Here is a 26,734-nt window from a genome sequence, read left to right as displayed (position 1 = left end):
CCCAACACTGCAATTACATGAAGGAGTAGGAAGAAGAAAAAGTAAACCCTAAAGTCTGTGAATCTGCTGTGTGACTATGATATGGTCTAACCTCACCTAGGGCAGCTGAAGCAATGGCATAGTAGAAGAGTTATAACAATTAGCCCCATACAGGGCAACAGGATAAACTCTTGCTCTATTATTTCAGGTCAATTAAATCCCGTATTTTTACCAAGCTTAAAAAGATTGCAAGAAAACAGGTTTTATATTACCTAACAAGTACAAACACAAAGTGCTTCAAAAGGTATTCTGTCCCTTTCCTAGCTTCTGAAAATATAGAGACTACAGCCTCCCTGCCGAAAGATGTTAGGCTTTTCACTGATAACCCCAAATGAAGCATTACTCCAGCTCCGAGGTCCCAGAGCTTTCTGAACAACAGCTGAAGTTCCTTCTTTCAGCTTTTATCTGGAGAATGGGTTTGTCAGGAGAGGCGAGAGAAAAATCAGTAGATTAGGAGAAGGGACAGACACAGGGCACTGGGAGGGGAAAGTCTCCTCCTCAATATTCCTTCAGCTGTGCTGTGCAAGGTAGCATTAAATAGGGCTCTATAACTTACAGGGAGGCACCATTTAATGAAAAGGTGTGTGAAATTTTCACCAAACAGGTTCATTCAGCTACAACTACCAGGAATAATTTCCTTTGATATCAAAATATTTCATATACACCGTGACCAAAACAATTTAGATCATTTAATTAACAATGAGAAGGAAAACAAATCAAAACTCCACTAAATAGTTATGTCACTTTGTGGCATGCAAACCTCCTTACATAGCATGGGAATGCTTGAATTTAGCTCACAGACCCGATGTTTGCACATTAAATGATACTCAAATCAAGGCATTTTGTCTCTCATCAGTAAGTATGATCCTAATGAATTGCAAAGAGCACGGATGGTGAACAATAGCTTCTTATCAAACATAGCAGCTATCAGCATTTCAGCCCTAGACAACAAGAGATTTTGCAGAGGCTGAAGTAACTACCAAATTACAGGACTGGGAGACAGAAAACAAGAAATGAGAGAACAATGCCCAGATTGTTATAAGTTATTTTAGCAGTTACAAAACTACGCTAGAATAAACCCAGAATACACAATTTAAGTGGCTTTGAAATATAATTGAAGTGACAGCTACTGGTATTTTGTGTTAAATGAAATTCCACTATTTGATTTGACTTAAACTGTAGCACAACCCCTACTCAGATATGGCACTTTCAATGAATTTCAGTAAATAATACATTTTAAAAGTTTTTACTACTCCTGAAGGAATAGGATAACTTACAATAAAGGCAATAGCAGAAGTGTAGATAGAATACCAGTCTGATAAGGCAGAAAGATTCTTCACAAAATTAGTAACAGGTTTGGCACCTCTCTCTAAACAGAAGCGGAGAAAAAACACAACTGTTAGAATTAGCTGGCAGTGGTTAAATAACTTGTAAATGACAAACAACCAAATTAGAAAATGAATAGGAATATTCAAGACGTGTAATGATAAAAAGGCTTACCCAAATTAAGAAAAATGAAACCCATCAATGTAACTGAACAATTAGTTAAGGAATGCATAAAAAACTAGTGTTATTCAAGACAAAGATTATGTCTAAACTCTTAAGTATGGACCAAAAAAAAAAAAAAAAAATCAATATCCTTTACAAAGGGTACCCTGGATGCTGACAGCAGTCTGTTCTGAGCCCTGTTCATACCACCCCGAAGACCTCCGCACAGGTCAGTTCATCCCACTGTAAAATAAGGTAAATCAGCCTGACTGGACTCCAAGCCACCAAGGAACAACTTGCTGTTGCTTGACCAAGCTAGCTTAAAACCAGGTTAGATCTCTCGTGGCTATTTTTCTGCAGGAGTCTATCCATTGGTAACACTTTGCTGCTTACTCTTCCTAAGCTAAGAAACACAGGAACTTGCTGCCTGAAGACGTTTGTCTCCCACCTCTGCAGACCTTTGCTCTCATTGTCACTGCACAGGAGACAAACCTGTGCCGGGAGAGGCTTCACTCCCATGCGCAGATGCCCGCAGCCAGCCAGAGACAGCAAGAGGAGGTCCTCCTCAGGTCCCTAAAAAACACTTGTCCTTTATCCTTCCTATTCCTCTAAGCTCTTTTACCACTTGGGCAAACTAGCTAGGGGACCCAAGAAAACAGGAGAGGGCTGCTGCAAGAAGACCTTTGCTTTCTCTGCTGGAACACGCTGGTTTTGCCTTTCCTGCTGAGAAGACTGAAGACTCCGCTTGCACAGGGGGCCCCAGGAGTACCCACCCTCATTTGAAGTACAGCTCACAACTTTGAAAGCTTTCCTCAAGACAGCCTGTGACTTGCTGTCCTAGTTTGTTTGGCTTGAAATTCAGCTATCCTTGATATATTCCCCATGGGAAGTAATTAAACAACTAGAACTAGATTTCCTTGAGCACCAGTGGCACAACCAAAGCAGCAGATGAAGTAAGTGGAAGGGCACGCTCAAGGCACTGGAGGAGGTCACGGACTCAAGTGCTGCTCCACCATCCTACACCGAACCTGCAGGGAAGGTCAACACCTGGAAACTGCTGGCAACAACAGGGGTCTTGAGAGCAACCAAGGGTCTCGGGAGCTCCAGGCAGTCGTCAGGCATCCCTGGACAACAGGGACCTAGATTTTGTGGCTTACCTAGTGGAAGTTAAGAACCACTCAAAGCTTAAGCTTAATACTGCTTTTTTTAAAGCTATTCTGAAGGCAATGCACGTCCACCATGGAGAACAGGTCACAACTATTCTCCCAAATGAAACTAGAATGAATACCAGTATTAGAATAAGGAGAACAAAACTGACCTTACATGGAGATTACAGACCCTTCTTTCAACTTCACCTCCCCCCTATAATAATTTAACAATTTGGAGCACTAATCAGACATTTTTTTATCAGGCTAGTAATTCAGGCTGCACAGAACTTTTGGAGGGCTTAACTACTTTGTTTAACCTGCCATCTTGCATCCTCCACCTTCCAAAATAATTTATCAGCTATCCAAGAGAAAGAAATACAAGACACACTCAGGGTGCGCATCGTCCAACCCCTCCTTCTTTGAAAGCATAAGCTAATAGACTAGCAAGCGAACTACAAGCAGCTCAGGCATAAGTGTATGAAACTATTACTTTTGCCATTGGACAAATACTCTGTTCTCATTCATTACATGCTTACACATTTTAATTAACATTACATTTTTAGTTCAGAGATACCCTATGTAATTCAAGATTAAAGGCAAGCTTCTACCACTGCTCCTCTAAGTTACTTTGCACTCCAAACACTAATTCAGGATTTCAGAATCATTTCTGCTTATGGACTGGCAGAAGTATTTCAAAACACTGTATTTTAAAATGCAGCAATCCTCCCAATAGGGTTACTAAGAACTATTTTTACTTCCAGAAAATAAAATGCTGCTAAGTACTTACTTAATCTTCTCATATTTTCAGTCAACCTGAAAAATAATGGATAAAAGCAATTTGTTAAATAGGCAAGTAGTGCACAGTCGTGTGCATTTGGTCCCTGAAATACTGCTCACAGTTATAAATTAGATGTTTGTGCATTAAGCTTCATTCTTGCCTGTTATGAAATGTGTTTCTAGTAACTAATACAGCCCACCTTGCATCAGACCGAAAATTGAAATGTAAAAGCTCTCCAGCCTAACTAAGGCTTTGTCCACAGTTTCCAAGAGGCATATGATGGAACCTGGTAAATAATATAACTCTTATTCTACCTCAGACAGCAGATAAACTTCAAATTTCATGTTTTGGCCAAAGCATTCACAAACCTTTTGAGATGGTTCTGTACTTTCAGTTTTATTACTTGTTATGCAAACACTTGCTTAAACCATGTAAAAGGTTGTAAAAAAAAGAAAAAAAAAGCAACTTGTAAAGAAGCCAACAATTTCTCACAATCACATTAGAGATTTACCTTCTAGCACTAAGTGGCTCTTCCGTTTCCACTGTATTCTCTTCTGGCTGAAATCTGAAGTCCTCAACATACTCCCCAAATTTGTCACAAAACCACTTCTGGATTTTCGAACAGACTGTGTGACTACGCTTATCTATAAAAAAGAAGCACTAAGTATAAGGATAATACTATAAGACATCTTCATACAAAGCCTGCCCCTGTTCCTGCACACCATCCTTCATTGGGAAGCAGACTTTGCACAGCTTTCCTGTCCTTCACCAACACTCTTCAGGGTAACTCGCTATGCAATTTACTTCTGCCATTGCACAGAAACCCTGACTGCACTAAGCTGGTAAAATAAGACTAAAGGTCACTCCTGCTTTGCTCTAAGTACGGCACATGGAAGCATCTTATTACCAGAAGTACAGACATTACTTAAACATCCTAACAAACGAGAATTTTTAGCAAACACTGTAAAAACATTTTCAGGTTAAGAGCTTCCTGTAAACAAAAGACTGACACAAATCTCAGCGCTCCTATTGTGCTGAAGGGTCACCTCAAGAAAAGCAAGTGTAAAGCAAAACACCCCTGAACAGAGAGCAGGACAACCACCTTGCAGCCACATGAATTTGACAGGAAAGGAAGGTGGAAACTTAAGCAAGATTCTGCAAGAGGCATTTTTACTACTACTTCCCAACCATTTACAGGCTGTAAAGAGTGTGTGTGTATATATATATATAAAACAAACCCATGCACTTTCTTTTTCCTAAAGCCAGGCTAGCTACAGAAATTATGCTGTATATGCCACCTTCTGTATATGGAATATATAGTCATAATGCTGCCTGGAAAGTCTTATATGGCAAAGTAATGAAGCGACGCACACCTTCTGTATGTCAGTTTCAGTGGAAAAAAAAACATAAATATATGGGCATATGGAAATAATATAATGGTAAAAGCCTTAAGGCAGCATAGGTAAGAACGAAACAATCACCTTTTGCTTTACCTGTAACTCAAAGTCACTGTCTAGAAGGAATAGACTATTCTTTGGAAAGGTAGGACAATACAGCAATGTCACAAAGAGGACACTGGTCACAACTATTCCAGGACCAAACTTAGTACAGAACTCCATAAAATTAAGATATGATTAAACAGAGGCATGAAAAATTAATCAGCCAACTAAACCAGCCAAAATGGTGCTTTTAAGCATGTGAGAAAAAGCAATCGGTGCTCAGAAAATAGAATCAAACTATTTATTAATGAATGGCAGTGATACCTAGAAGAACAAGGAATTTAGTGGCAGTTTACAGCTGAGACAACACGTACATTTGAAAATTAAAAAAAAAAAAAAAAAAATGAAGTAGCTTCCCACACACTAATACATCAGATAGTACTGAGGAAGAAACTTTGAGCGTACAAGACAGAAAAAAATGGCAGGTTGTAGTTCACATAACAGAAAGTATTGACATTATGGGAGTACAGGAGGAGAAACTTCAAATTTAATCCGCAGATTTAAAAGCCTAAGTGGTTGTCTCAATCAAGAGGTGTGGGGAGGAAAGCTTAAGTGTACTGAAAGATTGAGAATCTGCCTGTTGCCTTAGTTCTTTCAGATATCACTGTATTATTGAATTCATAATAAGCAGCAGCTTGAGAAAGGTAGACAACAGTGGAGGTGTCCAAAAAAAATGAGTAACTCTTAAGCTTATTCCTTCTCCAGAATGTCTTTTCTTTTAAAAAAAAGGAAGAAGTAATATGGTTAATGGCATAAAAGTTTTTGCAGTTGAGAACAAAACAGAACATCTTTTTTATGTATTACACCTGTTTTCTGGTAAGTCAAGGATCAGCAAGGCATGCAAGAATGATCAAGTCAGGCAACAGGTTTCATTACGTTCCTAAAGGCTTTACAATACAAAATAAATTCCTTGCTTAGGTGTGCAAAGTCAACTACAAAAAGTAAATGCAGAATCATATACAGAGAGGTAAGAAGCTGCTCAAATGGTCTTTCATATTCAGCTTTTTCAGAAGCCTGCTTAAGGACCAAGCAAGTTTTTCAGCAAGGTTTGGTCTTCTGAAGTTCAAACGAAAGAAAAATCTGACTGAATCAAACTGCTAGTAAAGATCTGACCGAGATTACCTGTTCCGTTGGCTTGCGTCTGTTGCTTTGCAGGTTGCTGAGCTGCAGGCACTTCTTCCGCCCTACAAAGAAAATGGAAACAATGTGAAATGATACAGATGAAGAATTTTTTCCCTTTTAGGTAAAGGGAGCACCGGAACCTCCACGGTTTCCACAGCTGAGATAATACAACCACAGCCAGAGAAAACCAAACTTATGCCCTTTTGCAAGATTCAAAATATTCATTGCACATTGCACTTAGGATCTGGGGAAATACCGTGCACTGGAAGGAGAAGTGTGGTTTAGCCATTTCCTGTCACCGACAGCTCAATTTCATCTTAGAACTACTAAATAATTTAGTATCAAATTTGTTGCATTACTTATGCCTTTGTGTTGTATATTCATTGCAATGCCTGCCAGGAAAACTCTTCAGAGCCCCGACTTTCCCCACAGTAATAAATGAAAAGGGATTCCATATTGCAAGTGGATAACCACAAAATTAGAACAAAACCACAGTTTAATGCATGAACGTTGAATTCTGCCATTGTTACTGGAGTCAAACACCACTCATCTTCACAGTGAGAGGAACAGGTGTCAAGAATTATTTAAAATGTTATGTTGTAAGCTCTTGAAATGCACAGATACCAACCAATTTTAAAAATACCTTTTTAAAAACTTGCAAAATTTAAATAATGGTCTGAAAAACTGAGACAAAAACATTCTAAAAATATATGGCAAGTAGCAGGCATCATTAGTCTCATCTTACAAATATTCTCATCCATTAAAAGTGAACAGATTTTGGAAAACACAAATGCTTTTGCCATTCTGCATATGTGCAAGGCTTCAAATTACATTTGCACTATCCACAGCCTCCAACTGCCAACCTGTCTTGAGAACACTTCAGGCTTCAGTCCAAAAGTCTTCAGCCATCCATGCAGACATCCTACAGAAAGACTTCTCTAATGAAGCAGCAGCTTTGACAACATAACACCAGCCGCAGCAAGCTTTACTTGACAGGGAGTTGTACGATTGAAAAGATTACTGCTTGAAACAAAAACATGTCGGTCGTGCGATTTCATTATCACTCATTTATCAGACAATATAGGTGCTTTCAAATGTTCCCTTCACCTTTCACTCCTCAGGAAGGGAACCAAGTGGGATGCTGGTCAGCAAATGGAGAGCAGGAAGAGGGATCCCACTGTACTGGGCAGATTGCAGCAATATAGATGGATATATAGTTCTCTCTCTTGCTGTTCCTCTAGAAAGTACATTAGGGAAAGATCTCGCTGTACTGTCTGCACACGGAAAAGGCCATTACGAGTTTGTGCAGTCTGAACAAGTACGACAGAGAAACTGCAGAACTAATTACCTCCCTTCCTTCCTAAGCGCTCCCCATAGTTAATGAGCTTTCCACATCCTCGTTCATTTCTGAAAGGAACATTTAGAAATAATCTACTGATTTAAAATTATAACTGGACATCTATCAGTGTGCAGTAGCTGAATTCAATGGTTTCTACTTTGAAAGCCACTTGTTTTCACACCTCTTCAGGACTTTTCCACATGGCTTCTGTATTTGCAGAAACTTTTCATTTCAAAAGCCACCTGAAATTCCACCAGTTTATTTTTTCTAGCTGAACTTCAACTTTGGTTTCTGTGCTATTTTTCCTCAGTTTCAGAACCCCAAACCACGGGTTCCCCACCTAAAATCTCCTCTTCTCCTTACTCTTTCCCCCACACCCTTGCATCTCCTCCATTTCCAGATCTGTCTCTCTAAAGACAGACAGCAATTAACATGATCAAATTTGCACAAACTATTATATAGCAGTGTCTTGTTTTCCTCTGTCAGCACATCAGACGGTTACACCATATAGGTGGGCATTTTCATCCTCAATCTGTCACTGCCACCATGTTTCATTGAAGCTGAAGACACATTTTGGAAGAAAGGAGGTAGTCATTCACAAGCAGGTTCACGCAGGCAGGAGCCAGTTACTCAACCTGCTCCACTCGTGTGAAGGCACTGGGGGGGTGTCACACCTGAACGGCTCCAGTGACAGCGCCGAGATGGGATCCCACCTCCGCCAGCTGTCAGAGCCTTCAGGCTGGGTCTTCCTTTGACATGCTGGGATATATTTTCAGAAGCAGCACAGCATCATTACTCCCCATGTTTCTTGGGGGTGGGGGTGGAATCAAAAAACCTCTTCAAGAAGCAGTTCTGGATAGCAGCCTCACTGGGCTCCATCAGGAGCACATGATGGTTTGGCTTTGGCGCTTGGTGCTTTTTTGTTTCGTTTTTTTGGCAATGTCGTACTTGCCATCTGCCTGTTACTCCTTCCCCGTGAAGAACCTGACCTTTACGAATCATCAGGTTAATGACAGCTCATTACTGCACCTGTGAATCAGGTTATAATTAGTCACTTCAGACAGATTTGGGCCAGGAAGCTCAGAATTCATTGTTTAGGCTTGCACACCCACTGGGAAGCTCAATCCCAAAACCAGGTCATGTTGAACCAGCCAGTACATCAAGACCACTGACAGAGGGGAGGAATTATCTTTCCTACAGCTTCTGAACCACTCTTCACACCAGAGATCAGTTAAAAGGCTGGAAAACATAAATGGTCCCCAGAACAATGCAAAAGGCCGTGTTTCTATGCGGGCTTCCTAACTGCAGCCTGCACCAAAGAAAAGCTGCATGAATTCCTTTGGGACCATGTTTTCCACCCAGAAAAAATGGTGTGATTGGTAATGCCAACAGATCCCCAACCTGAGGCTAGGTCGTGTTTATGCAACTAGAGATTGCTCCCATTTAAAAGCACAGGCTGATTAAAACAGGTAAGAGCAACTACAGCCAATGGAGAAGATAAACACAAATGTGCCAATTTTTATTTTTTTAATATATACTGAAGTCAGGGAAGCATGACTGTTAGAGCTGTTCATGACTAGCAAAAGTGTAGCATTCAAAAATGACCAGCACACACTGATGCAGCGTCCACTCAATGTTGCCCCACAGAGAAGCACCAAAGGATTATTTTTGCAGCTGCAGGTATGACACAGAAGTTAAGGGAGCCTGACACTGAAGGCCATTTACCTTAACTAAACATTTTGGTTTTGTGCATCTTTGGCCTTGAACACAGTTGCAAGTTGAGGCACGTGTGAATCAACAGACTCTCCCCAACAACTGTGTGAACACCGGACTCGCTGCACACAACAGGTCCAGTCGCTACCAGGATGTTCTCAGACATATTGAAAGCAGTTTTCCTACAGGCTGACTCTGAGTACTGAGTTCACAAGCAACCCATCATCATTCTTTTGACAGCTGTTGTGGAAGCCAGTCAAGGCTGTTATATCTTTCTTACTGCTCAAAGCAACGTGAATGTGTATGTACTTTCATCAAAAGCACCTTACAACATCAGAAATGCAAAAATAAGCATAAAGGAGGCATTTTCACAGCCTAGTTTAAAGACTAATCATTTGAGTATACATGGCTTCTTAGCCTGAGGAGCTGTCACAAAACTAAGTTAAAACAATTTCACGTTTTGCACCTCCTTCCCATTAAAATACACCAAATATTTCAGAAGCCTTTGTCCTCCTCACCAGATACTCCCACATTTTACATGGCTAGTGTCCTAAACTGGTAGTTTCAGAAACAAAAGAAAAGGTTTCAGAAGAAATATCATCAACCCCAATTTGTAGATCTAAGTGTTCATGGGCAGGAAAAAAGATTACAAATAAACTTTTGACAGGAGCTACTTTACAAGCAGCAGCCTGTCACCAAATCTACTACGTTAAAAATAAAGGCATGCATGAAGTTCAGCCAACTGGGTACGTCAGCAATCACGTATGTATGTCAGCAATCCCAGCACGGCACGGCAGCCGGACGAGAAACTTTTGACCCAGGTCTCAGGTTCTTGCTACCTGTGTGGGGTCCCAGCCTGACAGGGATCCTTCCATGAGGGAATGCTTCCAGCCTCCACAGCAATCTCAAGCTGAGGCATCTTCCAACGGACAAATTCAGCCATACTCAAAACATTGCATGTGTGGAAGATGACATCATTTAATAAGAGGCCAGGAAGAGTTAACCAAGGTAAGTGGTATGGTACAGAAGGAATAGTGGCTTATGCAGAAGCATTGTCTATTTTCTGCTCTTAAAAATAGCTCACAATGATACTAATAAAAAGGTTTGCATAAGTCACAGCTTGTTGGTAGGTGTTGTTGCAAAACTTTTTTTTTGTTAATTTTTTTTTCTTTTCTGTGAGATGGAGCTAGCTCACAATTTGTAAAATAAGGCAACAACAACCCACAATTTACACTAAACAAGCATTGCTCACACAGACTATTCCAAATTATTTATGCATTGTTCCACTAGCAAAATGTCATAAGCTTCAGCTGTTGTACCAAATGCTGGGTTGTCCCAAAGTGTGTCTATGGAAAACTTCAGCTGAGGCCACCACATTTTTGAATTCTCAGACATACAGACAATGAACACAATGACAAAAAAAACCACTAAATATCTTCTTCCACTCCTCCCTCCTCCTTGTGAACCATTCAATGAAAGAAGCTCATTGAATGGTTCTTCGCTAAAAAAAAAAAAAATAAATCTAGATTGCTAGCTCATTGTTTTCTCCTTGCTGAACACTTTGCAGCATGTATTTATATAGCTACATGTATTGATCTACTTCACAAATACTTTTGAATGCTGCAACTATTAAAATAATTTCTTCTTACATCACAGAATGATTTATTTTCATTAGTAGTTCACTTCTGTAAGAAAAAAGGAGAGTACATGCAAACATGTTTATATGCATATCTATTTAAAGATCATATGACAAATTAGCTAACTGAGAAACAGGGCAAATTTAGCTTTGTTGACATAAGCAGAGATCACTTTCTGCAGTAGCTTTGCTTAATAAAATTAAGTTTCCATCAGGCGTAAATTTGGCCTGTTATGTATTTGATTGTGTCACCCAACACTTCGCCTGTAGTCCTAATAAAAGTATTTTAAAACATCTACAGTGAAGTGCAAAAAGATAAAAAGCACTGAAAAAGAATTTCACACAATGGAGCACAAGTTAAGGAAAAAACATAGGCAACCTGATTTTCCTTCTTCTGGGTAGAAACTGGGAAAGTCTTCAAAGTCTTTTTTTGTTGTCATCTTACATATACCTGACTGCCCCCAAAAGGTTGGAATATTAGCAAGGCTAGTTAGAAAAAGACTCAGAGAAAGGGGATAATTGGCTGAATGTAATCCCCAAGTGAAATACACAAGCTAAAAGGGCTAGTGTAATCCTTAGGCTATCTAAATGGGAACACAGCATTGAAGCAGACAGGTCATGCTACCTTAATTTAGCAATGGCACACCTGCTAGAGATTTGCTGTTGTCCACAATCCAATCAGACACAGATGTTGACACTAATATTGATAAACAAAGACCTTCAAACTCTTTTTTCTGTAAAACACATGTACTCATAAGTTGCAGTGGGCCATATCAGACCCTGGGCCATCCTTATTACTCTGAAATAGGGCAGGATGATGGGTACCTTCCTGCAGAGGAAGGCAGCTCCTCATCCTTCTCTCAGAAGGATGGGATCACTCCCCCCCTTCTCTGGCACGTGACCTAGAGCTCAGGCAGGGGGAGAAAGCCTAAGGCCTATGCCAGCGTTAATAGTATAACCTGTACCGTGCTCAAAGACAAGCATGTGGAATTTGCCTCTCAGATGACTCCTTCGAGGCAGCAAGTCAGAGACAAAAGGTATCCTGAAGCGTCAGCTTTATCTACCAATAGCAGAAAACAATACTTATTGCTTTGTACTGCTGTTAAGGAGCTAACAGATACTCTCAGCATGGGGACAGGTCCAAGTCTGTCCTCTTCCACTGTCCCCAGTAGCCCACTCAAGCAGGTAACATCAGTCTACACAAAATGGAAGTCACATGTGCACACAGCCAGGCCAACCAGCACAGGCGATAAAAACGCTCTCCCACTTCCCAGTTGTAAGAGCAACTGTAAAACATCACCAAAAAACCCCCAGATCAGAGCCGTCCAGATCACCTTCCCAGTGCATGGTCATGGGGCTGGCTTGGGAGCAAGACTCCTCTACAAGACCTCACAGAGCCCCTTCCAAGCATGCAACTTGGCAGCTCAGGTCAAGACTGCACATGGACCGACCCTGCACGGAACCAGTGATTTTGGAAAACCATCAGTATGAAACATCAGCCAAAAAACCGCCACTGTACTAAGGATAAGAGGGAAGGCCTAATTCATCTTCTATATAACGTCTTGGCGAACCCACCATTTGAATACTGCATGAACTCAGCCTCTTCATCTTAAGACACAACAGTTAAAGAATGGCAACTGAAGTGATGAAAGGAATGGAGTACTCTTAAGGAGACACTGAAAACCTGGAACTCTTCAGTCTGGAGAAGAGAAGAGTAAGAGAGGAAAGGACTGATCAAGTGTGGTAAATAAGTTGAATGCTGAACAGTTATTCACCAAATCTCACAATTCTGTAATTATTGGGCACTTCTTGAAACCACTAAGAAATCTGTTAAAAAGGAAAGAAAATAAATTGCTTCTTTAGAGTCAAGAGTGGACTTCTGTAACTTATTACCTCCATAGCTTCCAGTGGTAGATAGCTCCAGCACTTTCAAAAGGGGGTTAAATAAATTAATGGATAACAGGTCTGCAAACAGATACTGAAGTGAAAAGGCAGCAATGTACCTTCTGATACCCCTAAATACAGTGTTTGTGGATGCTTATGAGGAGCAGCTGAGGGAACTGGGGTTGTTTAGCCTGGAGAAAAGGAGGCTGAGGGGAGACCTCATCGCTCTCTACAACTCCCTGAAAGGAGGTTGTAGTGAGGTAGGTGTCGGTCTCTTCTCCCAAGTAACAAGCGATAGGACGAGAGGAAATGGCCTCAAGTTGCGCCAGGGGAGGTTTAGATTGGACGTGAGGAAAAATTTCTTCACCAAAAGGGTTGTCAAGCACTGGAACAGGCTGCCCAGAGAACTGGTTGAGTCACCATCCCTGGAAGTATTTAAAAGATGTGTAGACATGGCACTTAGGGACATGGTTTAGTGGTGGACTTGGCAGTGTTAGGTTTACAGTTGGACTCGATGATCTTAAAGGTCTTTTCCAACATAAATGATTCTACAGGAGTAGGTGATAAACAGACCACAGAAAGCAACTAGGCTCTCATGTTTCCTATAAATGGCTCCTATTGCCATTGCTACAGAATACCAGTGGACATGGACTGCTGGCCTGACCAGAAAGGCATTTTTACACTCAGGATGAGTACAGAAGGAAGCAGCAGGCTGGGAAGAGTTTGTATGGCATTGGGAAACCTCATATCCAAACAAAAAGTTTTGCCTGTTTGTTCTTGCTTGTCACCTCTAACTAACTGGCAGTGTTTATTGCATGCAATTACTAACTCAGCCTGCACTATCTCCTGATGATAGTAGTTGATGGTGAATCACAGATCCTACTGCTCAGCCAAGTAATCTTAGCTATTGCTGAGGAAGATAACACAGGCAGCTACGTGGTCTAGACCAACAAGGCCACCAAGCAGCTGCTATGGTCTTAAGATCTAAAGTTCATGCAGCTAGACAGACTAAGGAGAGACAACATCAAATGTGATGCTTTGCATCATCAAGGTGAGTGTCCTCAAGGCTGAAAGGACTTAGGGGTATAGGGAGGCATGTTTCCATTTGTCACTGCAGTGGCAAGGAAGGTTCAAACTCCAGTCAATCCCACATATTTAGGGTTATGCTGTGGTACTGGAATGTCCTTGCTGCTGCTAGAACAGGAGTAACAAGGACTGGGCAGTCTGGAGATGACACAGGTTTTGAAGAGGCAAAGCATATGCAATGGCATGGCAAAGGTTCTGTCATTCAGTAGCACACAATGCATGCTGATAGCTCCAGGTAGGTGAGATCCCAGAGGAAGGGCATCAGAGAAAGTGAAATGAAGCATATCCCAACTAGACAAGTGTCAGGACACCTCTGTAGCTACGGCAGTATGTATGGTCAATTAATTCAGGCGTACGTGGGTGTACAAGATGTACTTTTACAGGAAAACAGACAGCTGCTCTCTCTGTGAGCTACTAATTTATTTTAAGAGACCCTAGGCTGGAAATGGATGCTTTCACCAGAACTCCTCAGAGACAGTCAGAGATCTCAAGTGGCTTTCAGCTTTACAGTGAAGATATTTATCTTACCTTGCTTTAGGTATTTCTCTTACCTTGCTTTAAGTACTTCATTGACTTTTTGTTCTAGTTCTAATCTCCTCTGCCGTTCCTTTTCTAGCTCCTGCCTTAATGTTTCAGCATTTGTTTCTTCTCTCAGCTTCCTGAGCTCCTCCTCTGTTAATTAAAGGAGAAGAAAAGATTTAGTTACCCTGAAGTATTTCTATAAGAAAATTAAAACCTAATTATGACAGATTAGATGGGGTTTTTCTTAATCTGTGCTATACCAAATATATTCACCAGAAAAAAACCACATAATCAAGGGCTAGAAAGACTTCATAAAAAGCATACAGCTGTATCATGCAGAAAATGTTTAGTTACAATTGTTAAAGCAAGGAGAAAAACAACTTTAAAGTTTTCTTTTCAAGATGTAATGTATCAAAAATAAGCCCTTGGTACAAGCTACCTTTATCTAAATACAACATGACATACACTTAATTCCCAAAGAAATAATCAGCAGGAAATGCTGTCTATTGCTAAATCCAGTGGTCATAACAAGAAAAAAAAAAAAAAAAGTATCTGTTTTCTTCCCCCATGTCTATGGGCAGAAAAAAACCCCAAACATATACTCACATAAAGTTATATGATGCCATATAATCCTCTATCCATCAATTTCTGGCACCCCTGTATTTTTATATAAGTGAGATGGCCCCATTATGGACCTGAGTATCTTACAGTTTTAAGAAGGGGTTATGAGACGATGAACTAAGTTCAGATTTTTACCCTTTTCCGAGGTTACAGCGTGCCCTACTAACTTCCATGTAATAATTTATAAATATATACATACACACACACACATATTTACTTATACAAACACATACACACACTCTCACAACTTTTTTCATGAGAACTTAGTATCAGCTATGCATAAGGCTTTTTTGTGGCTGATTAGCCTTGCTTTTTTGTCACTCGGTATCCTTGTTCATGACCTTATTTTACTCTAGAGCTACAATGGGGTCACTATCATTGATCACATTTCCTAGATAGGTATACAAGAGACATGACAAAAAGAAGGTTGGGAATCTCTTTTTTTTTTTTCTTTTTAAACAAAAAAATTACTGTACATTTTGGTCCCTGGGCTGGTTTTTAAGTTCAAGCTCGACAATAAATAGTAGAACAGCAGGTGTATTTCGAGCTTAAAACAAACCAGAACAGAAAATACTTGCTAATTCCACTATCAACACAGACACAGGGGTTCAGACTTTACATCATTTTACAAGATTCATGTATTATGTTCTACTCTCCAGCAACCTCTTCTGTTTCTTTTCACATATCGCCTTGTAAATCTTTGATAATCAGATAATTTTGATATCTGAGCCTCTCTGATTCCAATCATTATGTGCTTTGAGAAGGTCTGAAGCCCTAGTGCAAATATTCAGAAGAACTGACAAACTCTTCCCCCTCTGCAGGAGGCCCTTGTGCAGTACCTCCAATCATTTTATCCGCTGTGCAAGTTAGGTGGTGATAGATTATCTGTATTCCTGCAGCACTAAGAGGTTTAGAGCACAGAATTAGGAGAGACAGGAAAAAGATACACGAATCGAGAGGACAGTACAACACGATGGCTTCCGCCGTGAGGCTACAGGTTGAACTCCACCAAGCGGAAAGGAGTGCTGTCATCTCGCCACTGATGCTTTGTTAGTGACCCCAGAAAGAAGAGTTGGAGCACAAAACCAAGTTATCCTCCAGCAACTAAAACTGAAATTTATTCATAGAATCATAGAATAGTTTGCGTTGGAAGGGACCTCTAAAGGTCATCTAGTCCAACCCCCGCCCTGCAATGAGCAGGGACATCTTCAACTAGATCAGGTTGCTCAGAGCCCCGTCCAACCTGACCTTGAATGTTTCCAGGGATGGGGCATCCACCACCTCTCAGGGCAGCCTGCTCCAGTGTTTCACCACCCTCAGCCTAAAAAATTTCTTCTTTAGACCTAGTCTATATCTACCCCCCCTTTAGTTTAAAGCCATTCCCCCTTGTCCTGTTGCAACAGGCCCTGCTAAAAAGTTTGTCCCCATCTTTTTTATAAGCCCCCTTTAAGTATTGAAAGGCTGCAATAAGGTCTCCCCAAAGCCTTCTCTTCTCTAGGCTGAACAACCCCAACTCTCTCAGCCTTTCCTCATAGGAGAGGTGTTCCATCCCCCTGATCATTTTCATGGCCCTCTTCTGGACCTGCTCCAACAGGTCCGTGTCTTTCTTATGCTGAGGGCTCCAGAGCTGGACGCAGTACTCCAGGTGGGGTCTCCCCAGAGCAGAGTAGAATCATAGAATCATAGAATCATTGAGGTTGGAAAAGACCTCTAAGATCATCGAGTCCAACCGTCAACCCAACACCACCAGGCCCACTAAACCATGTCCCTAAGCGCCTCATCTACACGTCTTTTAAATACCTCCAGGGATGGGGACTCCACCACTTCCCTGGGCAGCCTGTTCCAATGTTTCACCACTCTTTCAGTAAAGAAATTTTTCCTTACATCCAATCTAAACCTCCCCTGCTGCAACTTGAGGCCATTTCCTCTCGTCCTATCGCTTGTTACTTCGGAGAAAAGACCAACACCCACCTCGCTACAACCTCCTTTCAGGTAGTTGTAGAGAGCGATGAGGTCTCCCCTCAGCCTCCTTTTCTGCAGGCTGAACAGTCCCAGTTCCCTCAGCCACTCCTCATAAGACTTGTGCTCCAGACCCCTCACCAGCCTCGTTGCCCTTCTCTGGACACGCTCCAGCACCTCAACGTCCTTCTTGTAGTGAGGGGCCCAAAACTGAACTGAACACAGTATTCGAGGTGCGGCCTCACCAGGGCCGAGTACAGGGGCACAATCACTTCCCTACTCCTACTGGCCACACTATTTCTGATACAGGCCAGGATGCCATTGGCCTTCTTGGCCGCCTGGGCACACTGCCGGCTCATGTTCAGCCGGCTGTCGACCAACACCCCCAGGTCCTTTTCCGCCAGGCAGCTTTCCAGCCACTCTTCCCCAAGCCTGTAGCGCTGCATGGGGTTGTTAGTAGAGGGGCAGAATCCCCTCCCTCGCCCTGCTGGCCACGCTTCTTTTGATGCAGCCCAGGATGCGATTGGCCTTCTGGGCTGCGAGCGCACATTGCTGGCTCATGTCCAGCTTTTCATCCACCAGTCCCCCCAAGTCCTTCTCGGCAGGGCTGCTCTCAATCCCTTCATCCCCCAGCCTGTATTGATACCGGGGGTTGCCCTGACCCAGGTGCAGGACCTTGCACTTGGCCTTGTTAAACCTCACAGGGTTCACACGGGCCTTCATTCCCCAGGGTAGGGTAGGGAACTTTCACTGTTGCAGCAGGTATTGTCTCTCCTGTAAATAAATGGAAAGATATGGACATAAGGGCATACCTATACATGGAGCTGTTCCTAATTATGTGTCCACAAGGAATTTTAAATCCAACAAGAAAACTACGTTTATAATTAGCTTACCCTACTTTCAAGGGCTCGCCTTCTTCCAGAACAAGAGCATGCACACTGCTGAGGGGAAACATCTGTTGCACTTCAAATGCACTGGAGCTTGTGCAATATCATGAAGATATCACAAAAAGTTCCAAAGCTTGATACAGATGTTATCTTCTCAAGGCCATGAAAGGGAAGAAGTTCTTCATTAAGCACTTTTTTTTTTTAAAGAGGAAGTGACTATGCATTGTGTGTACATAAGAAAACCACAAGTAGTGTAAATTAAACTCAATGCCCTTGAAAGTCTACTCAGATCTTCCAGCTTCCTTAATTCCAGTTGTTCTGATGGCGCTACATCTTGTTCTATTAAAAACAAAACAAAACCCCCAGAAACTTGACCACTAGAAGGACAAGCAGTGCCAGAGATGCAGAATTTCTTTATGCAAATGGGCAGAGTTAAAGGGTACACAACGAACGAGGTAGAATTCCTATAAAACAAAACAAAAAATACAGCATCTCATCATTAAGGATTTTCACAGCTTCACATTTCATGGCATTTCCTAACTTTCAAGTGCATGACTTTGCAATTTAAATCCACCCTTCTACAACTGCCCTGGCGCTTCCAGCTCTTTAAAGCAGTGTTTGTTGCTACTTTGGCAGCAGTGTGGTCTGGCATTGTAAAACCTTTGTGTTTGGTTAAATACTTTACATTTGCTAAGCAACAGAAACCACAGAGGAATTAAAAAAATTAAAAAAAAAAGAAAAGAAAGGAAGTGTTCTTCCTTGCTCTCTCCCCTGAAATAATCTACAATTTGGCCAAGCTGAACTGAACTTACAGAGGACATTTCTCTAGCCCTGAGGGGTCCTCCTGCAGAATGAGTGAAGTTGGCTACAAAGAGCAGAGGTCACGGACCCTTGAGAAGAGCCTGTAAGAACATTTCACCATGGTATCTATCTACTGAGCTTTACAGATGAGTATCCTCCTTGACGATGAGAACAGAGTGCTCCTTGGATTTCATCTTCAGACAGTCAAAATTCAAACATCCTCCCCCCTGCACACCCACACAAAAGGGTAAAACATAAAAGGTCAAGCTTCAGGTCCATGATTAATCAGCTTCCATAATTTCCCTCCCAGGTATATCAATCTCAGCTCCCTATCTCCCGCTGGGCAAGAAACTTTAAAATATTACAAGAGGCTCAGTGCACGTTTTAACTGGACACACAGGTGATGTGAGCAGCCGTAAAAGTGACCTGCTTAGAAGGGGAAAATTACTGAACAGAAGAACATGCCTGCTGAAATGTTGACAGAGAAAATGCCTGCCAGCCTGGGAACTAGGCCTGGGAATCAGAAGCATCCTTGAGAAGTGCAGCTGGCCTCTTAGAAGTACACAGTTGGGTACCTAGAAACCGGAGACATCCTGAGACACCATTGATAAGCACAAAACCAAGGAACTGTAACAGCAACTTATCATCTGAAAAGGTGAAAAATAGTCTGGAAAAAGGGGAAAACATCCTGTTAAAGTAAGAATTGGCAAATGCCATTGGCTGTTCTACCTGCAAGAACAGAAAAACAGTCTGGAAAAATAAAAATTGGCCTGACAGAACAGAAAATATCAACATCTATTGGCTATTCTGAGTGAAAAATAGAAATTAACAGCATCTATTGGCTGCTGAAACGGTGGTGTCCTACACCTCCTTATTTCTCTATGATATAAAAATGACTTAATTTTTATCCAAAATGAAGCTTCTCTCTCTGAGAACTTCCCGTGCTGCACGTACTTTTCCTTTCCTAAATAGGTTGAACTCTCCGCACAAACTTTCTATGAGATCTTGGACTCTCACCGGGGAGGGTTTGGTTTGTCCTCCCACTTCTGGGATGGCTGGGTCCCCCTCTGGGATCGGTTTGTTCTCCCCTCTGGGATGATTTGGTATCTTCTGAGATCTGTCTAATAATTATGTATTATTGTGAACATACATATATATGTGCATATAAGTAATCTATCATAAGTACTTTTGCTGCTATATTACTGATAAGTTTGCTTCACTAGTGATAAGTTTGTAGTAACCTGTAATAATATACACCTACTTGGTTGCTGCCATACTACTCATTGCTGCCAATAATTTGTAACAGCTTTATATACATATATATGCACATATATTTTTTCATTCATATATATATTCGCTTTATCAATCACAGATATAGTTGCTAGTAGTGATTTTTGTGGTATTTGTGGAAATCTGTAATAAAGTAGAGAAATTTAGAGTAAAAAACCTCCATGTCCTTGTATGTCACAGAATCCTACCAACCCACAGTCACAATCCCTATATACCTGCAGGCCGGGTAACCCTTTAGGTCATGACGGCAGGTATGACCCTGAAAAAATGCTTTAAAATCTCTCTAACGAAGTCAACTTTTGTAGAAAAGCAGGACAGTATCTGGATAATATTGCACTTTTAAAAATGAGAGAGAAATGTGAGAAAAGGCAACAATAGTGTTTCAACTACGTTAACTCGCATATTATTGCACTGTAAACCCTAGGAGAGTTGTCCCTGTAGGAAAGACCACCATCAGCGATGCATCTCACAAGTTACCAAAAAAGGTATCCATTTCAGGTTTTCTACAGCATTTTATTCTCTATCAGGTGTAACACAACTGTCGCACCTGCACTCTAAGAATTTGATCATTTTAAATTTAAAGACTTAACAATTCAAAAAGTTTAGTTGATACCATGTAATTGTTAAAAGACAAGCTACCCAGCATTTTGTTGCATCATTGTATGTCACCAGCCACTAGAGCAACTGAAAAATTTCAGTTTGCTGCCCAGAATACACAAGCTTGTAAGAAATGTTTTGATAAAAAGCTCTTAAATACCAAAGTATTTAATTCAGGTGAGACTGAACAGTATCTCAGTAGTATTTAGAAAAGAAGGATGATACATCAGGCTGGGAAGGCATGGCTGCAGGTTGGATTTCTAATTCAATACTGCATGTGCAGTAAAGCAGATGTCTCCCTTAATAGGGGGATTGGAGGTGGATTAGGGAGTCTCCTAGTAGCTGTTTTACATAATAGCATTCCTTCATAGGCCTACAGGTACGCTGCAAAATCCCCCCCTGGGACAAAGTGACCAATAAAAAAAATAAATCTTTCAGAGCATAGCTAGAGACTGCAGACCACTGCTTCTAGCTACCAAATCAGATTAGTGCTAAATCCAAGGAGATAGAGTTAAAAACTAGAAATGCCAAAAAGCATACATGCGCTCTGTCATATTTACATGGGGAAACACCAGTACTTAACAAGACAGAAATAAACCTTCTACGTCTATGTTAATTATGGCAAATCTCCCTACAAGCCTTTGAACACTGCCAGAGTTCAAGTATGTTGTTTAATTGGTACTAAACGCACTAAATCCCAATCACACACCGTCAGACTGGATCTCGCCAGCCATGCTGACGGAGCCAGACATTGGGAGTTTTCTCCAGCACAGGCAGCTTCTACCCTTGCCAGACTCCCAACTCCTACAGAAAGCTAATATTTTAACTTTGTCCCAACTAAACCAACTATATGACATTACTAACAAGATGCTAGAAGTCTGAAAACATGTCTATTTTCATCATCATAGACTAGACACTAAAGAGCTTTTAGTCTTTATCTTAAACACCAGCAGCAAATGACAGTGCTGTCAAAGACATGGAACAGCTCCACCACTTGTGATAAAGCAAAGACATACAAAGAACATTGTCTGACCAACAAGCAGTGATGGAGGAAGGACCCACAATAAAAATCCCTAACCTGTTTTTTTCCTGTTTACAGTTATTTTGTAATTCATATACTCCTCTGGATACAAGCTCACAATTCATAGCTATAACTGGATACAGCTTAATTGTGTACTATTTGTTACCTGTTCTTCTAATCTCTGACTCTCCTTCCCCAGGGCTTATGTCCTTTCCACCAGTGACTTGAGAACCACAGAGACTGCCAAAGACTTACCAGAAATCTATCCAAAAGACTTCAGGTAAAACATTAGCCTTTGATCCCAGACATTGCAAGACATTCTACTTCTTTGCATGCCAGATGCTTGCGAAGGAAAAGGGCATGTCTAAGCCATCGCTCTAGCAGCTCCACTTTATTAGCTGTCCTTTCTTCTTTAAGTCACCTCTTAAGTTCATGTCCTCTTCCATGCTTGGACTTCTACACTTCACTTGGGAAGCAGGAAGCTCACCTGCTTAGGAGGACTACTCTTAGCATTTTAAGAAGGAAGAACCTAAAACCCTTCCTTCTCAAGCCCCAAACTCCAGCTTGACTCTCTAACCCTTCCTTTGTCTTGTGTGGTTAGGTGGTCACTTCCGAAACGGATACCAGCCTTCTTGTTCTTCATAGCTCTTCCAGAGCTGGACAACAAGTGGTCTGGAGAGTCATCTCAGCAGATAGACAGCAGCAACAGTGGGAAGAGGGTGGGAGATGCAGTCCAACTGTGGCATTATCTGATCACAGTTCTGGAAATTCCTTCCTACTACAACAATACCAGATACTATTACCAAGGTGATTCAGTACAACACTGTAAACTCACTGCGTTTTAAGCAAGAGTTCTTCATGCTGGCTTTTTCCAGACACTGTCCTCACATTCTTTGCTGGAAAAGTAAGAATCCACATTATTTTGACTTTAAGTCCAGCAACCCTTTTACAGCAACAGACTAAAGCCAACCTATGTTCCTACTCTAGATTTTTATTTTTCTATTCCCTTTAATTCAGAAAAGCCACAAGTTAACTTGGTGAGGCATATCGATGGGTTTCAGCATCACTGATCCCTCTTTTGCCAAGTGCTTCCTTAGAATTTGTTTTGGCAACTATGTTATATGTGGACTCCATACTACACCATTTAGTTTTTAAAAAGAAGTAGATTAAGAGGAGGTCCTGTTAAATTGAAGGCAGAAGCTCTCAGACTTTTTCTAACTCAGAGGTGGTCCTTTATGACAATTCAGGCACAAAGACGAGAATAATATTTTTTTTTCTCTTTATTTTGCCATAGGTATTTTGGGAAGCAACACTGAGGAGGCTGTTGTATTCGTCGTATTCGAATATTTAGCAGCTACATCAAGTGAAATGAAAGAGTTACTGAGCCCAGCATCCTGTTTGGCAATGGTCAGGAAGAGGTACTCTTCCACCAGCACAAGAAGAGGGACTCGTGGCAGTACCCTCTGAACCACCACCTACCTGCAGTGCAGGGACTGCATGGGCCGAGGCCAATTGTATGAGGTTCAACAAGGCCAAGTGCCGGGTCCTGCACTTCAGCCGCAACAACCCCATGCAGCACTACAGGCTTGGGGAAGAGTGGCTGGAAAGCTGCCCAGCAGAGAGGGACCTGGGGGTGTTGGTCGACAGCCGGCTGAACATGAGCCGGCAGTGTGCCCAGGCGGCCAAGAAGGCCAATGGCATCCTGGCCTGTATCAGAACTAGTGTGGCCAGCAGGAGTAGGGAAGTGATCATGCCCCTGTACTCGGCACTGGTGAGGCCGCACCTCAAATACTGTGTTCAGTTTTGGGCCCCTCACTACAAGAAGGACGTTGAGGTGCTGGAGCGTGTCCAGAGAAGGGCAACGAGGCTGGTGAGGGGTCTGGAGAGCAAGTCTTATGAGGAGCGGCTGAGGGAACTGGGGTTGTTTAGCCTGCAGAAAAGGAGGCTGAGGGGAGACCTCATCGCTCTCTACAGCTACCTGAAAGGAGGTTGTAGCCAGGTGGGTGTTGGTCTCTTCTCCCAAGTAACTAGCAATAGGACGAGACAAAATGGCCTCAAGTTGCGCCAGGGGAGGTTTAGATTGGATGTGAGGAAAAATTTCTTTACTGAAAGAGTGGTTAAACATTGGAACAGGCTGCCCAGGGAAGTGGTTGAGTCCCCATCCCTGGAGGTATTTAAAAGACGAGTAGATGAGGCGCTTAGGGACATGGTTTAGTGGGCATGGTGGTGTTGGGTTGACGGTTGGACTCGATGATCTTAGAGGTCTTTTCCAACCTCAATGATTCTATGATTCTATGACTTCCTCTGCCGGGGATACTGCACGGCGCTAAGGAGCGGAACGGCAGCCAATGTCACAGCATCAGAGAGAGTACTACACAAAAACTACTCCCGGTACATTGCAATTACAGTTTCCTCTTTCTAAGAGCACAGTTTAAGGTGCCACTGAAAGCATTAGCTACTTAGAAGGAACAGAGCCATCTACAAGCCCTGATTCACCTCCATAGCCTTTAGCAGTTAGTGTCATAGTGAAATTCCCCACAGCAAGAGTGAACTTCTGTCATATTTTTTGTATCATTCAACAACTTATTTATTCAGTGGTGAGCAGTCCTAGGTGAGCAAAGAAACCCCTGTATGGAAAAAGTAAAATCAAGAGTAAGTGCAAAAAAAAAAAAACCACCCCACAACCCCAAACCACCCCAAATCTAACACCTCGCATGATCTACTACTATATAGGGATCAAAATGCGTTGTCCACACATTCAGCTACACAACTAATCCTCAGTGAACTCTCATTCCTCCTTCCTCAAAAAATTCTTTTTTTATTGTTCCAAAAGACTCATCCTGAACTACTTTATCTTCAGCTGATCTTTGCTTAGCTACACTGTGTAGAAGAAAATAACGCTAAAAACATATGAAGATTTTTTTTTTAACCCAACCAGCCTACGGATGGGGACAAAAAGGAAGACATCCAAATGCTAATCAGATAAGGGGAAAAAAACCCAAACAAACAAAACAAAAACAAGTCAGCAAAGAAGGAAAACTGGAGGAAGAACTATTCGGGGGGTTTTTTGCATTTGAGAACACCTTGCTTTGACAATTTAATGGTTTTCCCTTGCGGTCAGGCCTCTTGCTTGTTTGCATGAGTTTTTCATACAGAAAAAAAAGGGGAAAAAAGATTTTCTAATGGGAATATTGGTGTCATAAAAAGCAAAAAAAGCAGACAGAAACATTAAAGATGAACTACATTTATTAAGTGTATATCCTTTCCTCCTCTCTACCCTGTTTTATATAGGCATTTTGGTAGAGTGGAAAAATGAAACAGTTCAATATAAAAAACACATTTTCACTATAACCTTTCTCCAGCTCAGTCTGGTTTACCTGCACACATCAAAATGGGAGAAGTAACCTGTCATATTTGGAAACAGTCATGCCAATTTGCCTTAAAAAAACCCTAACACAGGTTTGGCAGTTAAACAATCCCTGTTTGGCAGTTAAACAATCCCTCTTTTTACTTTTTGTTTCCATCATTCTGTTGTGTCTCTCTTTGCTCTTTCAAAGGCAGAGCTCCTGCTCCAGTACTTACAATACGCATAGCTTTTGAGGACTAATTTTTGAGTCTCTCTGCATACACCTACAGGGCAGGGAGCAGCGTGGGCTCTCTCTACCCTGATAGGAAATAAGCCAACTCTGATCCAGAAGCAGCGGAGGGAAGGCTAAGTCTGAACCATCACTCTGCTTCTCAGTGCAATTGCATTCCCCTGGTACTATTCTCCTCACCTCAGTAGTAGAGTTTCATGTGAAGTATTCTTCTATTTCATGTGATGAGGGAGACTGATTTACAAAGCACATCATATTTGATGAGATCATCTTCCTCTGTGCAAACTGGTCTAGTCTCCTCTCTCACCACTCCTGTTATGTCCCACTTCAAGTGGGTGAGGTTAGAAAGAATTAAGATGTCATTACTATGGTATGTACAAAATGGTTACACTAACAACAAATTAGTAACTTTACATTTACATATAGTGTTTTCAGTGGAGCTTTATTGTGTTTTAACAGACACAGGACCATTTCCCCTTCATTATGGAAGGATTTTAAAATTAAGCTTCCTGAAAATATCTGAACTATCTTAAAAATCAATAGCTTACTAAGACAGATCCCCTTCTCAAAACATCAAGTGGGAAGTTTTCTATTGCTAGATACACTTCTGCCAGCTTAAAAGTCATGAAAAGTACTGCTGCTCTATGAATTTTCAGAAATTTCAGAGACTAAAAATGCCAGAAGAGTTGCAGAATCCATCTAAAATGAAGGGAACTGCAAAAATTTTGTCATTATTGCAGGAACTGTTTTCACTCCCTGTTTTTGGCAGAAGTGAAACAGGCTATAAACATTTCAACGTCTGGCTTGGCAATAGCAGCAGGCTCTTCCAAGGCTTTTATGTTACTAAGCCAGGAAGGGCAGGTTCCACATGGGGCTCCCGAAATCTCCAGCCCAGTTATACGAAAAGGGACAGGCACAGCAGTGCTGACCGCTGCCCTGCCTGAGCTTTCACACTGACTCCACAATTCATGAAGCCAAGTTGGGCACCCAAAAAAAGGCAGAAGCAAGAGCACACCCCATCTACATAACGCTATGTGTAGGTGGCATCTGTTTGAGCTGGTGGAGGAGCTAAAATAATACGTCTCTGTCAGCGCACTGCTGCACTTTGGTTAATCAGCCCCATGAAAAGGCAGCGTGACAGCACGTGATCCTCCTGGGTTGGGCCCTCCAGCATTCTGGCATCTTCACGCCACCACCATTCACATGCTTTGTCAAATTATGAGGGCAGGACTGCACAAGCCGGACCTGGAGCAAGGACTAGCCCAGAACTCCAGCCTGCTGCCGTGCCGGGCTGGAGTCACATCCCTCTCCCCTGGTCTTGGGAAGCTTGTGCTCTTGGAAGCCAAGGTAAGAGCGAGCAAGAGCATGACCCATGCCCCACCAGTCAGAGCAGAGTCCTTGCAGATGACAAATGGAGGTCTGAATCTTCCTTCATCTGTACTGAGGCCTCCTAAACCCCAAAGAAGTGCTCTAACCTGCTCATGACTGCCTCTTCCAACAATGTTTCCAGGAAAACCAAGCTAGAGCTTTGGAGGGGTTTTTTTGTCCAGGAAGGCTAGATATGAATTCAATATACATGGTGCATCATGTAAGCATCTCTAGGTATAAGCAAAACCTTTCCTACACCTCTTAATAAACTTTCCCTAGTTTTATGAGAAGCCTGTCCGTCAGAAGTCAGACCTAGAAAAACTTCTGAACAAATCTGTTA

General features: G+C 41.8%; 1 protein-coding gene across 2 annotated transcripts in view; it reads right to left on the bottom strand.

Moving 5' to 3' along the window:
* Positions 1-26,734, bottom strand: part of GRAMD4 (GRAM domain containing 4) — an 89,239-nt gene that overhangs the window by 17,849 nt on the left and 44,656 nt on the right. For both annotated transcript variants that reach the window (XM_076329032.1, XM_076329022.1), the window contains exons 4-8: positions 14,284-14,404; positions 6,075-6,136; positions 3,965-4,097; positions 3,463-3,488; positions 1,317-1,408 (exon numbers count right to left, since the gene is read on the bottom strand). In XM_076329032.1, the coding sequence (XP_076185147.1) occupies positions 1,317-1,408; positions 3,463-3,488; positions 3,965-4,097; positions 6,075-6,136; positions 14,284-14,404 (434 nt within the window). The remainder of the gene's footprint in view (positions 1-1,316; positions 1,409-3,462; positions 3,489-3,964; positions 4,098-6,074; positions 6,137-14,283; positions 14,405-26,734) is intronic.

The sequence above is a fragment of the Aptenodytes patagonicus genome, chromosome 1, assembly GCF_965638725.1.
Source record: "Aptenodytes patagonicus chromosome 1, bAptPat1.pri.cur, whole genome shotgun sequence".
Taxonomy (NCBI): domain Eukaryota; kingdom Metazoa; phylum Chordata; class Aves; order Sphenisciformes; family Spheniscidae; genus Aptenodytes; species Aptenodytes patagonicus.
The sequence above is the reverse complement of the archived record's forward strand: the minus strand, read 5'-3'. Positions and strand labels throughout refer to the sequence as shown.